Below are 16,727 nucleotides of genomic sequence, written 5' to 3'. Positions count from 1 at the left end.
AGTTGATCTTCTTAAGCAAATAGAGAAGGTAAGAAGCAAGAAAGAAGATAAAATATCCTTTAGGAAAAGTGCTCTGAAAGGACAATAAAAGTGTCTGGAAGGAATGTGAGTGGAAAGAAAAGGTGGAAAAAGCCAGATCCTGTATGGAAGTTCTTCTAAGTTGGGAAGGGAAGCCAAGCAGCATCAGGATTTCTGCTTTATTTTCCTTTTCGTTATACCTTGCCCTGTTTCACCATGTGAATGCTTTATACAAAAGATACCACATCCAAATATTGACCTCCATGTGTACACACCCTGTCAAGTTCCTTAATCTTCTATAATCTTGTCATCAGATTTCTATATGGAACTCTACATGGAACACCTAGTCGCATGTCTAATTCCCTATACAAAAAAAACATCGTTGTGTGGAGGGAAGAGATGGTGGGATTTTAGGGGAAAGGACGTTTTGATTGAAACTTTCGTGGACCGGGAACCAACTTTGTCCTTGCTGTCCTCCCACTGCTTTGTGGATTCTGCCTGTAGTTTTATCTGCTTTTTGGTATACTGAAATTTCACAGTTTATCCATTTGATGTAGTATGTTGCTTAAGGGGCACAGGTTTCTCTTAATATTGTTTCTGTAACATGGAAGGAGCTGATGGAGTAATGCCATCAGAGTGCTTCTAGTCTGTACTATTCTGTGTCTGATAAATACTGAAGTGCAAACAAGAATAGAGAGGAGCTTTCACTGCTGATTCATCAGAGCTTACGTAGAGTTCAATTCTCCACATATTCCTCCGTATTGGGATATATTTTGCACGAGCCATCCTCTGCTGCTACATGTCTGCCTGCAAAGCTTTCTTCATCACGGTTCACCATCCCTAAGCTCTCATCTGACTCCAACTTTTTCACACATCTGCTATAATTCATCCTGCCTGCAGTTTAATAGCAAGCAGAATTTCAAAAATGTAGACAAACAGCATTTTTTTTTTTTGTCACACTTCATCTGCAGTGGTACCTAACTGCTGGATTTTAGCACTTGCCTTCTGTAGTTTGATGAAGCTTAGAATATGGTGAGAGGAACCCATCTTTTGGTAATTTCAGTCTACAAGAAAAAAGTTCAAACTTTTTAAAAGGTATTAATAAAGTTTAATCATTTTACTATGCATTGTTCAAAAAAAAAAACACCCAAAGATTTCATAATATATGATATGTACTGATGAATATTTGTGCATTTGTATTAGTTCTTGTTTGATTTAATGAACTCGCCTTTCGTAGAATCATAAAATCATTTGAATTGGAAGGGACCTTTAAAGACCATCTAGTCCAACTCCCCTACAATGAATAGGGACACCTACAGCCTGATCAGGGTGTTTAGTGCCCAGTCCAGCTTGACTTTGAGTGTGTCCGAGGATTGGGCTTCAACCACATCTCTGGACTACCTGATCCTTCTGTAACGGAACTTTTGGTATGCAGTAAATTCATCAGGATAGGTCACATGCCCTGACACATTCAAAAATACATTCACATCCTTTGTGAGTACACATGTACACATGCAAGGGGGAGACTCAGCCTTACTTCTGCCAAGACAGAGCTTTTGTTTCTTCTTTGTTAGAAAAGCCGAGGAAAGAACTGGAACCAGCTGCAGTATGGCAGAAAGTGGGGTCTAAATGAAGTTTTGATAGGTTTGAAGCCCAGAGGTCTCTCTAGGAGTCTTAAGAACTATATGTTTGTTGTGTGAGGAGAAAGTCTAGCAAGTAAGCAGATGCCTCGGTGGGCTTGAGCTGTGCGTGTCATTAACTGTATGTCTTGTCTAACAGATGCAGACAGGCAAGAATCTATCAATCTGTTCCTTGGAGTATTCAAGCCTATGGAAGGAAAGCCTCATCTCTGGGAACTTCCTACTGATTTCTATTTGCATCACAAGAACACCCTCAGTCTGTCACAGACCAGGCGAAGGTATTTTGATGTTCTGGTTTCTGTTGGGTATAGCTCTAATAAGATGCATGCTGCTAACCAAATAATTTAATCAGCGTGTTGAAAACTTTTTTTTTTTTTTTCCAAATAACTAATGAATTTTAAATTCATTTTTGCAAGCACTTAAAAAAATAAAAGAAAATAACTTTCTTCAAGAGATTACTAAAAGTGTCAGACACTGCTGTTTTGAAGGATTTGCTTTAGCATTGAAGAAAAAGTCTCATTTAATACAAAATTGTCCTGCAGTGTGAAATACTTCACAATTTTACGGAAGTACAGCTATCTTTGTTCTATTAAAGTGTGCATAGGTGTCTTTTTGATGGTTAGATTTATTAAGTCAGTATGGTATTTGGTGTTTTTATTACTACAAATTTTGGTTATTTTCTCATGTGGTGCCCTTAGTCTGCAGCTGTGTTTGCCACGAAGCCTGTTATTTCTTACTTTCCTGTCAGCCATGTCTGGCCTATTTTGATGTTGTTGGTTTTTTTTTCATTTGCATCCTGTTGTAGTTGTGCAGAGGTATACAGAAATAATAGAGCTAAAGCACAAAAATTATAGAGTAACTTTTAGAGCGATTGCTTTGGAATGTGAAACGGTTTCACTAAGCATTGTAAATACTGTGTCTAAAAAGGGTCTTCTGTTTTAAGGCTAAGGACAGTACTGGACTTGTTACTACATCATCTGTTTTATGAATTTTGTTGCTTTCTATTTCTGTTCATTCTGTGAATTCCATATCACAAATGGTAGGTGTGAGTATCTGCATTTGGATTTTTGTCTGGAGAAGAGTCCAACTCTGTCCTGGTTGGCTGCTTATTCCATTAATGCATGTGGCAGTCAGTATGTGATATGACAGTTTCTAAATTTCAATCCTTTTCTCCTTCTGCTGATGCTAGTTCATGTTAGTAATGCAAATGGGTGCTAGTTTAGACATGAGAAACACATAACTGGTTCTGGACATTATTGTATGTCACTGAATTAAGCTGAACCAAATACAATAAGCAGATAGCAAGGAAAAAATATTGTTTGTTTTTACTAAACCATATCGCAAGGCTTTCAGATAACTTCTTCCTGTCTATATAATAGAGTCCTTTGGTGGAGCAGCTAAGGAAATAATGAAATCTCATAATGAAAACAAGGATTTAGAAAGAGAATAAAGATGTTGTTTCTTGTCATTGAAAGCTTATTTGACTGTTTCTGCTTTTCCTACATTGTATTTGCTGCTACAGCAGAAATAAAAGATTTCATGAGTTTCACATGTTACTTTTATATTATCTATGATTCACGTGAGAGGATAGTGAAGATGGAAAGAGAGGCTCTCTTTATTCACATTACTTGTCATATGTGCAAGCAGCCAGACCAGATAGGTCTGCAGGAAAATCAAAAATAGCTTGCTTGTATGACCTGATGTAGTCCTTCATCAAGAGACGGGCCTTTTGTACATAATTCATTCTTTTCTGTTCAGAACATTCACAGTTGCTTGGACTGGAATGTGTTGCCCTGCCTGTTCTGCACTGTTTGTGAAGTCCTACTAACAAGTCAATCTTTGGGCACCACAGTACACATGTTATTTCTGCTCCAGACAGATACATTGTTATCAGGTGAAGATAACTGCTATATTTAATTAATAATTAAGGCAGTTACAACATTGTGAATATGCATATGTTTGAAATAAAATCAGTGAAGATAAGTAAATATATTTTAAGCCCAAATAATGGGGTAATAGACACTGTCAGAATAGAGCAAATTTTGAAGTGTGTTTGAGAAAAATGAAAAGATGTAAATATGAATGAAAGATTAACAGTGCTTTATTTTATGAATGCTACTTTCACTTCCTTTGGTGGTTTTGTTTTGTTGTTTTTTGTTGTTGTTTTGTGGGTTTTTTTTTTTCAGAAACATTGCATAAGATTGTAGGGTAGGAATCTATGGAGAGCATCCATCTGAAGATATTTCTTTACTTCCTCTCACATTTGATTTATGAGGAAATATTTACCTGTGTGACTCAGTGTTGCTGGGTAACTGCTATGTGCAAATGTTTAGATTGGATGTAAGATCAAATCTATATCAACTGTGTGTCTGTATTTCCCATTCAGCTATACTTACTGGTGGACAACAGGTGTGCTAAAGCATTTACCTCTTCCTTATGATGAAGGTAGGAACTGTATTTGCTTCTTGCCTTAAGAGTATCTTAAAGAGGTTTTAGTCAGTAATGCTTTGTAACTCTTTTAGATCTCAAATCCTTCTAAAAAAAAAGAGAAAAGTTAAATACTATGTATTTTTTCCTCAACAATGGGATGAACAATGGGATGCAGGATGCAAGAGATATCTAATACTAGAGTTGAAGAATTAAGTAATACAAACATGTGACTAAAACCTGACCTTCATGAGTTTGTGTGTCAGGACAAACATCATTCTGTTTTCCTTTTTTCCTTTCTTTTTAAATTTATTTATAGTCTATGTTGGTGGTAATATTTCTGCTGCAGATAAAGATTAGCTACTATGTCTTATTTCTCCAAGTTACTTTGGAGAATATTTTATGAGGAATTTTCTTCAGCAAGAGGCATCAATTTATGGTGATTGATAATGTGTATTTATTAAAGATGTGCTCTGCATCTCCTTTATATCATATTTTCTTGTCCTAGATGGGCTATGGCTATAGAAAAATGTCGAGTATGGTGGCTAGGTGATCATACTACTGCAGAGTCAGGTTGGTAAAGATTACTTTTTTCCTTTCCCCAGTGACATGTGCTGAAAACAGACGCAAATTAACAGTGAAGAAATTCCACAAGTATGAAGAGGAAATTGATATCCATAATGAGTTTTTTCGGCCATATGAGTTGAGCAGCTTTGATGAGACCTTCTGCTTAGCAATGACTAATTCAACACGGTATATTTGGGTTGTTTTGGGACTATAAATGCTTAACTGGAAGTAGATCTGGTGTGAATTAAATGTGTAGTTGATTTATTTGCTTAAACCTGGGTAACATGCTAGATTTTTTTCTTTTTTAAGCCTCAAATTTAGCAGAATTCTGGAAGTTAAATCATAATGTTAAAACAGATAAGCAATGCTCAACAATGCTGAAAATTTCTGTCAAGATAGCACTTAATTAATTTAAAATTATTTTCCACTGCAGAATATCTAATGTTTAGGCATTTGAAGGCTGAGAAATGGACTTTTCTTTGTGGATTCATTAGGTCATGGAAGGTACCTCCGAAGCAATTGCTTTTTAATTGTTCTGCTTGGATTTTACAACTGCTTTTTTCAGTTCATGTGGTTCTTAGAACTGACCTGATAATTTTTGTTGGCAACAATCAGACAGATATTCTAAGCATAATCTTAATCACGCTTTAGCTAATGACTTCCAGACAGATTATGTTTCACGTAGCTTTTTGACCCAATTTGAGTGTTGGCAGCGTTTTGAAAACAATGTATATGAGTCACAGGGCTTCTTCAGTACAGGAGTATGCTATTGCTCTATCCTCTTTGGCAAAATTTGCAGCTGCTTCAGAAAGCTAAATGGTGCCATTGGGAATGTTTGAAATACTGAGGGGTTTTACACTTACATAACTTGTAGTGGTTAATTTTTTTTTCATGCATATTTTTTAATTCAAAGGTAAATGTTAGAGTTGGCTGTCCTAGAAAATGTTTTGGTTTTGTTTTGAACTTTTCTTACAGTGAGATTTTATTTCCTCTTTTACCAGGGATTTTATGCCTAAGAATATGGGGATTGATCCAAGTCCATTTACTGTTCGTAAACCTGATGAAACTGGAAAATCAGTGCTGGGGTAAGTTAGAAATAACAAATTTTGTTCTGACTTAATAATAGTGAAATTGTAATGAAAAGATTGAACACTGTGTGCAGTGTATTTTCTGCGAAATGGGAAATTAAAAAAATCATTGGTGGAGTACTGTGGAAATGTACACTTTGAAAATCATACCTAATTTTAGTTTTGTACTTGATGCTGGGAATTCTTTATTCGGGCTTGTTTAATCTTTTCTATTTAAGTGAGGCCTATAAGGTAATTTTATCTAGAATGAAGATACAGAAGCTGTTCAAATTTGGTCATCTCTTGGTACTCTCCTCTCCTCTCCTCTCCTCTCCTCTCCTCTCCTCTCCTCTCCTCTCCTCTCCTCTCCTCTCCTCTCCTCTCCTCTCCTCTCCTCTCCTCTCCTCAGAAGAATAAATCTCATAAATAGAACATAATGTTATAGAATATCCCAAGTTGGAAGAGAACCACAGGGATAACGAAGTCCAACCACTGGCTCCATACAAGACCTCTCAAAATTCAAACCTTACGTCTGAGAGACTTGTCGAACATCATGTGTTTTGTTGTATTATAAAAAAAGTTAAAATGCTTCCGTAAGCTATCGTTAATTTTCATTAAACTGGCTTGTTAAAAGATACAGATACTATCTTCAAACAGCAGTAACTGCCGATTTCCTCTTGGTCTTTGATTAAAAATTTAAGTGTTACAGAAAAATATTTATTAAAACATTTGTATATAATTTATAAATTGATATAAAACAATTTCAAAACAGTTACTGAGACAAATGAATGTCTCATTTAGCTGTTTTTGAATCCTGAACTTTGTTATTCTATTTATACTGTTGTTGTGTTTGATTTGCAATATTACATAAGGGCTGTGAGGATTATTCCTGAACCACTTCATTCTTCCTTAGATACCTCGTATTAAGGAAACCTTTTATCAGTAATGATTAAACCTGTGCTGTCACAATATAGTAAGTTCTTCTGAAAACTTAACGCTCTGTTATAAGCTATAAAATTTGCCCATCTCATAAATAACATCTGTCATGCTTTGACCCCGAGGGACTCACTGTTAATAAACATTGAGTGGTCTGGGTTTATCACTAGTAGAGCATGATTTAATTCTAGCAATGTTTCCTGGAAATAAACAGAAAAACTGTTTTATGGTTATTCACTTCTCCAAAGAACTCTGAAAGCGTGGGTGCTTTTGAAGTCAAGCTTCATTCTTCTCCTTTGGAATAATGTTGGTATTTTGCATTAAATTATCTCCAGATAACCATGAAATTCTTAATCTTTTATATCTTTCTCAAGCTTTTTCTTGAGCTCTCTGCTGTGATTTTGAGGGATTGTGGTAGGATAGTCAGCTGGGTTGAAGTCATGCTCCAGGATTCTCTGGGTATTTCTCATAAGGTTTGCCATGCATTCACTTGTGTACTGGAGTAAAATGTGGCTTAAGACTTCTACCTTACCATAGAGATGCGTATTATGTGAGAGAGAGAATTTATTACTAAATGCAAGAATACACCTCTTTTTAAAGAGGACGTGAATGCAAAAAAAACAAAAACAACAAAAACAAAAAAACCTTTAGATTTTAAGAACTATATAACACAGTGATATGATTGCTTTTCTTAAGTCCCAAACAACCTTATTTGTACTATGGTACTATTGACATCAGTAGATTCACAGCATTTATCAGTGGAATTCTCTGCTTTTTTAGCCATGTGGGACATGTCTCTGACTGTCCTGATCAGGTTGTGATACCAGAATTACATTTGTTTTATAATAGATAAGAATTCTGCAGTACTATGCCCTCCTGTTTGATTCCTCCACTGTACTAGAAGCCTTTGTGTAGAAATGATGCTACTGGTTCTTGACCAGAAAAAGGGAAATAATGTTTTACCCATATCTAGATATCTTCTTCAATAAAAGCTTCTCCACTATACTGAATATATCAAATCCATTATGATCCTTTTCTGGTTCTTTTTTCAATCTGAATAAGCATAAGGAACTACCATTTATCGCCATCTCAGTATCTAGGACTTATATTTGTAGTTCTGAATTCCTGTTTTGAAATTGCACATACTGCTGTGTGTTTGGACTTGCTTCAGAGATACTGATTAGATTGTAGTGTTGCTCTCCTGACACTAGTGTTTACTAGGGTCTACTTCATACACAGCCTGGTCTAGCATTGAATGGGGAGGTTGGTGACCCTGCATCTGACAGGGAGGTTGGAGATTCATGATCCTTGAGGTCCCTTCCAACCCGGGCCATTCTGTGAGTCTGTGATCTCATTCTACTTCTGTCTGTTTCCCGTGTCAGTAATGATAAGTTCAGCTGTAGTGAGCTTCCCCAGATGAGAAGCAATTTGAAAGCACAGGGCTTGATATTTCCCACAAAATGCGAAGTACATGTCAAAGGAAACATGTCAATGCTGTGTTCTTCATTAAGTTGATTAATATTCCATTAGGCTTATCTGTCTGGCTAAGCGGACCAGGTTTTCTACCTACTGTGTGAACAGTTTGCTATACAACTTTGCATAGACTTTGTTTCAATTTTAATTTAAAGCACTACAAATAGTTTTCTTCTTTGTTTTAAAAGGCTTCTAGGAATGGCATTTTTTTGTTGTTTGTTTCAGGACTTTCTGATCTACTGTAATCTTTCTGGAAGATCAGTAACCTTTGTGAGGCCTCTTGTTTACATGTGTAGCTAAAACATGGGAAGTTTAGCTGATTCACTACAGAGATAAATCACTGTATGAGTTTGCAAATGTACAGCTCTGACAGTCATAGAAAGCTCCAGTGGAACTCGAGTGACACTAGTGACCTCCATGACTTTGTTGCTGAGAATGTCAGAGCTGTAACCTGAACTAATGTTTTCACCCACCTATATGTTATCATCAAAGCCTCTTATCATACTTTGCTTTAGAGTCCATCGTGGATGGAAAACATCTGCACTATACTGCACTCATAGGAGAGAAGCTAGAACATATTTATTGATATAATATGGAGGCAGTATAGTGATTTAACAAAGCTTAATTGTAACTAAGGTAGCAAATTGGGCACCTCAATACAGAAAGGGCATTGAGATGCTGGAACAGGTCCAAAGGAAGGGCAGCAAGGCTTGTGAAGGGCTTGGAGAATATGCCCTGTGAGGAGAGACTGAAGGAACTGGGGCTGTTTAGTCTGGGGAAAAGGAGGCTGAGGGGAGACCTTACTGCTCTCTTCCAGTATCTGAAAGGTGATGCAGTGAGATCGGGGTCGGTCTCTTCTCACTGGTGACAGGAAATGAGGGGAAATGGACTCAGGCTGCCCCAGGGGAGGTTTAGGTTGGATATCAGGAAAAACTTCTTTACATAAAGGATTGTTAAGCACTGGAATAGGCTCCCCAGGGAGGTGGTTGAGTCACCATCCCTGGATGTGTTTAAAAACTGTTTGGATGTGGTGCTCAGGGACATGATTTAGCGGGGGGTTGTTAGAGTGAGGGTAGTATGGTTAGGTTGCAATTGGACTTGATGATCTTTAAGGTCTTTTCCAACCTGAGCAATTCTTTGAATCTATGAACTTAGCAAGATTCGAGATGACTGGATACACTTACATAGAAGGTAGGGTTAAATGCATACAAGAGGCCCTCCTGTAGAGTAAAAAGGTTCAGAGTGAACTCCCTTGCTTTCTAAACTCCTTGAACCATGCAGGGAAGTAGCCTAGGTGCAGCTGAATCCACTCCTAGTCCCAGACTTGATGAGTGATTTATGTCTACAGGATTGTGTGAGTGCAGTCAATTAGCAAAGCTAACAAAACTTACAGTCAATCTTAGATGTGATCTTAGCAAGGCTAACAAAACCTAAAACAATTAGTCACTTACCAAGGATCTGTATCGGCAAGAAGCCTTGATGTCAAGGTGTAGGGGTTCTCTGTGCAGTAAGCTCAAACGGCATCCCTGCCCAAGGGGAAATGACATGCAGCCAGCTGCCATGTAGGAGAGCTCAAAGGGTGCAGGAGAGCTCAAAGGGTGCTCTTGGGCTCCTCACTATTTATGGGGGTAAGATGATTGCCCTGTAGTCATAGGTCACCTTTTAGGTGCAGGCTCAATTGGTCCTCAGCTGTTGAACCAGAGGTCTGCCATCAGCCCCAATTTTGAGACAAATTTATTGTTGTTAATCTGTTGTAGCAGGAGTGTTGGCAGTACTGTTGTTCATTGTCTTCTTGTGCAGTGCCTTGTGAGCAAGGCCAGACCGAAGAAGAGAATTGAGGGAAGAAGCCAAGGGGAGAAAGGAGTGAGCAGGGGGAACACACCATCACAGGGTCTTCCTAATTTGTCTATTAACGTGTTCACTATCTGCCTTCCAATCCTTCTTTCCTTCCTGGAAAGGCTGTGATGGTTTCTGAGGTGAAAGGGCATGCACATGGCCAGTAGGAAAAGATGTAGAGGATTTAAGGGTGATGCAGTTTCTGATGGGTAAAGTAATGTGCACCTTTCAGAGCTTTAACACAGTTAGACCCTGTGTTAGTCTACTAAAATATAAATACTGCATCTTAACAGATTCTTACAAATAAGTCTCTTTTTATTGGCTAGAATAAAAAATTCTATTCACTAGAATTTTTAACTTGAGAAATACACTTCCCATAAGGAAACGTTGAGGGAGAACTGAATTGAGGGGAAGAGGTATAGAGAAGGAAGGGGAGAAAAAAGTAAGTTCTTGATGAAGATTAGAGGCTGGAGAATAAGAGTTAGTAAAGTACATAATTTTAGTCAGCAAGCGAAATGTTTTTCTGGAACAAAAGTAAAGATGTCATGTCTCAATTTTTCTGTATATATTTTAACATCACAGTATGGGGGAAGGATTTAAGTAAGGAGATGGAGAATTGGTGGAGAAAAGCTGGCATAATCCTGTGAGCACTCTTCAAATGCTCAAGAATAAGAAGAGATTGAAGAAAATTAAATCAATTAAGGGATTCAAAAGATGAGCAGCAAGTTGCTCCACAGGATAGAACTTTTTATGCCCTAGTAAGCCAGTAACCAAAATGAGGAATTTTAAATACTTACTCTTAACGTCCTCTTAATTTCATAAATACTCTCTATCTTCTGTAGGAACAAAAGTAATCGAGAAGAAACTGTACTGCAGCGCAAAACCGCTGCTAGTGCTCCTCCACCCCCAAGTGAGGAGGCAGTGTCAAGTAGTTCTGAAGATGATTCTGGGACAGACAAAGAAGATGAAGGCACTGTTTCTCAACGTTCTACTCCGGTAAAGGTGACTGATACAGGAGATAACACCAAGATCACTGAGGTAAGAAATACTGTGGTGTGCAAGAAAACATGAATTTAAAATTCACTTTTTTTTATATTTTATAAGCAGCAAGAAGTACAGGACAAACAGAAGTGAGGCACAGAGAAATTAAGTGATCTCTGATAGATAGTAGCAAAACTGGTTATAAAACTTTGTTATTCTTACTATTATGTAAGAGTCTTCTCTTAGACTACATATTTCATATAGCTTACAGAGGAAAATAGCATTTATAAAGAACGAAAAACAATGTTGTTTTGAAAGTGCTCAGGTCAAGTGTAGTCTGTACAGAGTATATCTATGGTAGTATTGTATGGTAGTGGTTAGTTCAAAGTGGTAGTATACTTCTGATCATTGTCCCTTGTCATGCTTTGACTCACATCACAGCATGTATCCGAGGTCATGAGCTCTGCCTTCAGACTGACTAAAGCATGCCCTGATTTATCTGCAGAGTTTTAAATTGTTCCCTTATCAAATGGTTTGAATTAGGAAATAAATAAATAAATAAACAAACATTTACAATAAAATAACTATGAAATTGTGTGGTATTAATTTTGGAGATTTTGGGTTAACTGTTAGGCCAATAGAAGTGCTTTTATTTCTGTTTAAGTACAGTGTTATCTGAAAACTTCCATTATGTCAGAAAAACGGAGTATGGGTTTGCCAGTAATTCAGTTTGTTTACAGTTTATTGCTTAAGCAGAAATCCAACCCTGTTTTCTTCATGATTCTTACCACTGAACAATTGAACAAGATATTTCACTTCTGTGTACTCAGTACACTTCAACACTGATACCTAAGATATGTCTTTAAGAATTTTAAGATGCTTACATGAAAGATAGATTTAAATACAAAATATAAGGTAGCATTGGCTTTTAATGGCTTACAGTTGGAGGAATTGTTCTGATTTGTGTTAATGCAAATGAAGACATTTTCCTTTTTACTGCACCTTTTCATGCATCAAATTTTACTCATAATTTACATTATGTTAGTTTTCATTATTGCTCATTGAAATTGCAGTGTTGAAAGAAATTACCTATTCAGTTAGGCTCAGTTTAGCTCTCCTGTTTTGAACTAAAAGAAACTTATCTATCTTTATAGTCAATGAAGTCAATATATATTGACACACTTGCAATTGCATGTGCCTTATCAGTAACCCCTTAGGTTAACACTGACAATAGTGAGGTCATTGGTCATTGTCTCCTTATTATAGCTGTCTGAGAGACAATGTAACTTGTAAAATAAAAATAGTTTTCTATTTTATTGAAGACTATAATTATTTCAGAATTGAAATATGAAAGCAAATGTGGGAGCAAGTTCTGAACTAATATAGTTTTTTTCTCTATTGAATTTCAACATAATACATACATCTTTAAGTGCTTTATTAATATAAATTCTTGATATCTTGTTCTTTTCTGATGGGATATCTGTCAAGAATCTTTTACAAGTTTGGTTTTGCTTGCACTTTTGAATTTTCAGATTTGGAAGTAACTTCTTTCTTGAAAGCAGACTTGTGTTTAGAAGTTACTACAGTATCCTCAGTCTGAATCTTTGCTCTTATGTTTCAGAATGTAGTTCAGTCCACTAAAGACGTATATGGAGTTAATCTTTCAGATGTTCCTTCTGAAGATGATATCACAATATATGCTAGGTGAGATACGTTTCCAGTTGTAATAATTAAAAGGTGATTTGAGAAATCTCGTCAAAAGTGCTTCTTTTGATGAAACATATTTGTATTTTTCATTTTAGACATATGGGCTGCCTGGAAGTGGTGGAGGTGTTCAAAGAACGTTTAAACATTGTGTTGAGGAGTGTGGTTTAGTGAGAATTATTGGTGATAGGTGGACAGTTGGGCTGGATGATCTCGTAGGTCTTTTCCAATGTTCATGATTCTGTGATTCTGTGATTTGGTTATATCCAAATACCATTGTTTTTTAAAATCAAACCATTTTCAGATGTCTGTTTCAACTGTGAATTCAGTGGAAATAATGCCATTGTCTTCAAATGCAATATGGAACTTAAATGAGAGATACTTCAATAGAAGTATCTGTCACTTAATGTATTCCTAGAAATATTCCTGGTATTGGCTCTGGGCAGTAAAGCTGATGAAATAGTCAGAGGAAGTAGGTAACTCACTATAGGGGCATGGATATTCAGGTGACAGATATTTCTACAGTGGGTTTCCTGAGAGGACAGGAGTAAATTTGGCTGCTGCCATTATCAAAGTTGCATGTAATAGCAGCGTACAAATACATGTGCTGTGGGTGTAAATATATATATATATATATATATATAGCATGAAGTGTAGTAATAATGTGCTCTTCATTTTGAAGTGCATCATGCTGCCACTTGCTCTTAATAAATGATTTTGTGATCTTGGACCATACATACAGGAAATGAGAGTAAGGTGGAGCATATTGCAGGACAGAATACGGCTCTTCAGGTGGTCCAGCAAGTTCCCACTCAGTTCCTGTACTTTGTTGTAAACTGCTACAATGTGAGGCAGCATGCTGCACAGCATGTGCAGGCTCTTCTCAGGGGCTGCTGGCTTACTGTGAGCAGTTGGAGATGGGGACTGTGTGAGTATCAAGATATCACCTCCCACCTCCAACTAAATTCTTGCAGCTACAGAAACTTCTGCTTCTATTTCAAGGGTAATTTGGACCACTGTAATATATTTGATTGTTGTTACTGTGTCCACAGGTGTCTTGGATGGCCAACTCCCACAGAGCAACGAGTAAATTACTAGTGTGCTTTTCCAATGAAATACAGTGACTGTAGTATCAGGAGCACTGATTCTGAATTTTTGTAACCCCGTATAGAGCACAGGCTGTGTGGTGGTTGTTTTAAGAAAATGTGTTTAAACTATTGTTCTCATATTTACTCCTCAATTTCGGAGAATAACAATGAAGCCAAACAGAACCTGGTTCAAATCTTTTTCTCCTGAGTCAGAAGTGAGTTTGAACCTTTTGAAATTTTATTAACCAAAATTGAACCTGAATGATTTCAGTTACAGATGAACTAAAGCAGCAAATGCTGTTGCCAAGAGAGGAGTTGCTTATGCAAGATGCCAGGCATGCCAATCCATTATATTAGCTTAACAAACCCATGTTTCAAACACCTGATCAGTCAAGAGCATCAATAGGATTTGAAAAAATGTTTAAGGGAACTACATCACCTCAGAAGAACACAATATGTTAAAGATAATACCTGTGAGGCATGCGTTGAAATGAGCTTCTGTGCATTTGTTTTTGTTTTCTAATGTGTAACAACAGTGACTATTGTATATTTGAAGCTTTTTTTTTTTTGTATGGCAATTCTATTTCAATTTGATCTTTTCTGATTTGATGTTATATGATAGCCTGGTTCATTAATCCTGATAGTTCTTAACTTCACCTTTATCTCTAACTTCTTTATTTTAACTACTGCAAGATGGATGCCTGTTTCATGGAATCTCAGTATCACATAATGTCAGGGATTGGAAGAGACCTTGAGAGATCATCTAGTCCAATCCCTCTGCCAGAGCAGGAACACCTAGATCAGGTCACACAGGAGTGTGATGGGTTTTGAATATCTCCAGAGGAGGAGACCCTACAACCTCTCTGGGCAGCTTGTAACAGTGTTCTGTTACCCTTACTGTGAAGAAATGTTTTCTCATATTTATGTGGAACCTCCCATGTCCCAGCTTGAACCCATTGCCCCTTGCTCTATCATTGGATGCCACTGAGAAAAGCCTGGCTCCATCCTCCTGACACTCACCATTTATATATTTATAAACATTAATGAGGTCACTCCTCAGTCTCCACTTCTGTCCCATGAAACACTACATGACAGCAATTAATAGGCAAACCTTTTACAAGCTAGAAGAAGCTGTAGAATTCTCACATACATAGACTGTGTAGTTTTAAAAATCCCTTTTGTTTACTCCAGAAGTAGATTATGATCACTACTTAAAGACTCATTGTTTGTGCCACTAGAGAGGTATTGCTTTTACATCTGATTTATTCTATCAACTGTTTCTCACAGGTTTGTTCAGCTGGGACAGAGTCAACACAAGCAAGATAAGAGCAGCCAGCAGTTTTGTTCCAAACATCAGTTGGATAGGGTTATAAATTTGTAAGTATTCTTATTTTTCCCCTTAGTCTATTTGTTTTTACTTTTTTCATTAGACCTATAAAAGTTTATCAGGTAAAATTTATCTTAAACTGTTAGAGAGTCAAACTTCTGTTGAGTGTGTAGTGTGAAGAATCAGGTCCCAACTTCTCCCTTGTGACTTGAAATCTTACCATGATTTGCAGTTATCTCTATGCAAAATGCTGAAGCTACAGAGTGTAAAAAACAATTCCTTATTGCTGTGATTGCTTCTGAAAGAGTTAGATTGAAAGAAGTTGACTGACTTATGTACATTGCATAAAAAAACTGAGAAATACAATTCAGTCTTTAGACTGCAGTCGTCCGAGTTTGTTTGTTCTGAGAAAGCTGTGAATGCCATGTTTTTGTTTTAATGTACATTTGAGGAGTCTTGAGAGGTTAAATGGGATATTTTTGTATTTTTACATCTCTGATGGATGGCCCGGTGTTGGAGAGGGTAGGGCAAACAAGGAGTAGATTTCTGTTTTGTTTTGTGCCTGTATCTGTGTCACTGAAGTCAGCGGATATGTGCTAGCTAAAATCAGTATGTCATGCATTTTAAGTAGAGAAAAGAACATGTTGAGTTTGCGTTTTTCTCAGAAGCATCTCCATGGATTTTTTTGGTTGTCTGCTTTTTGTTATGTAATTATTCCATGCATTAGAGCTGGTGAGGCATATTTTTTAATGGTTTATTTGTTACAGTAGGTAAATTTCATGTTTACACCTTACTCCAAAAAGGTAGGTAGGTTGAAAAGGAAAATCAAACTCCAAATGCTTCTTACCAATAAAACACTTCTTGACTACTTTACTCCCAAAAGATCTGTATGGAGGTCACATTCAACAAAATAAAATAATTGAGGTAGGATGGTAGGAGCATCGCTCTCTAGAATTATTTGCCATATGGAATAAATCCTGTGGTTTTTTTATTCTTTTAATTTTCCATTAATATGAATTAAAGTTATAAATTAAATAGATGCCTATATTATACCAAAATAAGGAATGCGTGCAACTGTGATTGTGGATTGACTATCACTACACAAGAACATATTCTAGTAAGAGTATGGATCATTTGAATCTTTTCATAATGATAAAAACAATAGATCATGATATTATCCAAATATCATACTGTCTTGATATTTACATGACTAGCTCCTGACTTTGCTGTTGATATCTCCTGATACAGTAGGCTGATCAAAGTTTTACTATGGTAGTTTTTATTTGCTTCTGTTTTGGTGTATGTGATCTCCTGCCTGACAGCACAGCCACTCCATAGAACTACAGGCCACTGCTGCAGTCCATTGATTTATGACACCTTTGCTTTGTTTCCTGCGCTTCCTGAAGAAGTGAGGAAAGTCTGCACATGGCACTCACCCAAGCAGGGATAAAGACTGGCAGTGTGTAAAAGGGTCTGATGGAGCAGGATAACACAACAGATCTAGAACTGTATCAGGCAATATTGTCTAATATCAGTTTGTAGTCACTTGGTAATACATACATTTCAATTATGATGCCACTGTGCATGGTTCATCATAAATAAGCTTACACTCTGTAGATGAATGCATCTGTAGTTTCATAATGAAATACATTAAAGTAGTAAG

At 36.8% G+C, this 16,727-nt stretch overlaps 1 protein-coding gene across 2 annotated transcripts in view; it reads left to right on the top strand.

The window, feature by feature from the left end:
• Positions 1 to 16,727, top strand: part of FIG4 (FIG4 phosphoinositide 5-phosphatase) — a 65,433-nt gene that overhangs the window by 36,462 nt on the left and 12,244 nt on the right. For both annotated transcript variants that reach the window (XM_031611290.2, XM_031611291.2), the window contains exons 16-22: positions 1,798 to 1,936; positions 4,045 to 4,103; positions 4,691 to 4,838; positions 5,654 to 5,737; positions 10,807 to 11,002; positions 12,567 to 12,649; positions 15,025 to 15,114. In XM_031611290.2, the coding sequence (XP_031467150.2) occupies positions 1,798 to 1,936; positions 4,045 to 4,103; positions 4,691 to 4,838; positions 5,654 to 5,737; positions 10,807 to 11,002; positions 12,567 to 12,649; positions 15,025 to 15,114 (799 nt within the window). The remainder of the gene's footprint in view (positions 1 to 1,797; positions 1,937 to 4,044; positions 4,104 to 4,690; positions 4,839 to 5,653; positions 5,738 to 10,806; positions 11,003 to 12,566; positions 12,650 to 15,024; positions 15,115 to 16,727) is intronic.

Source organism: Phasianus colchicus, chromosome 2 (assembly GCF_987193195.1).
Source record: "Phasianus colchicus chromosome 2, bPhaCol1.hap1.1, whole genome shotgun sequence".
Classification (NCBI taxonomy): domain Eukaryota; kingdom Metazoa; phylum Chordata; class Aves; order Galliformes; family Phasianidae; genus Phasianus; species Phasianus colchicus.
The sequence above is the reverse complement of the archived record's forward strand: the minus strand, read 5'-3'. Positions and strand labels throughout refer to the sequence as shown.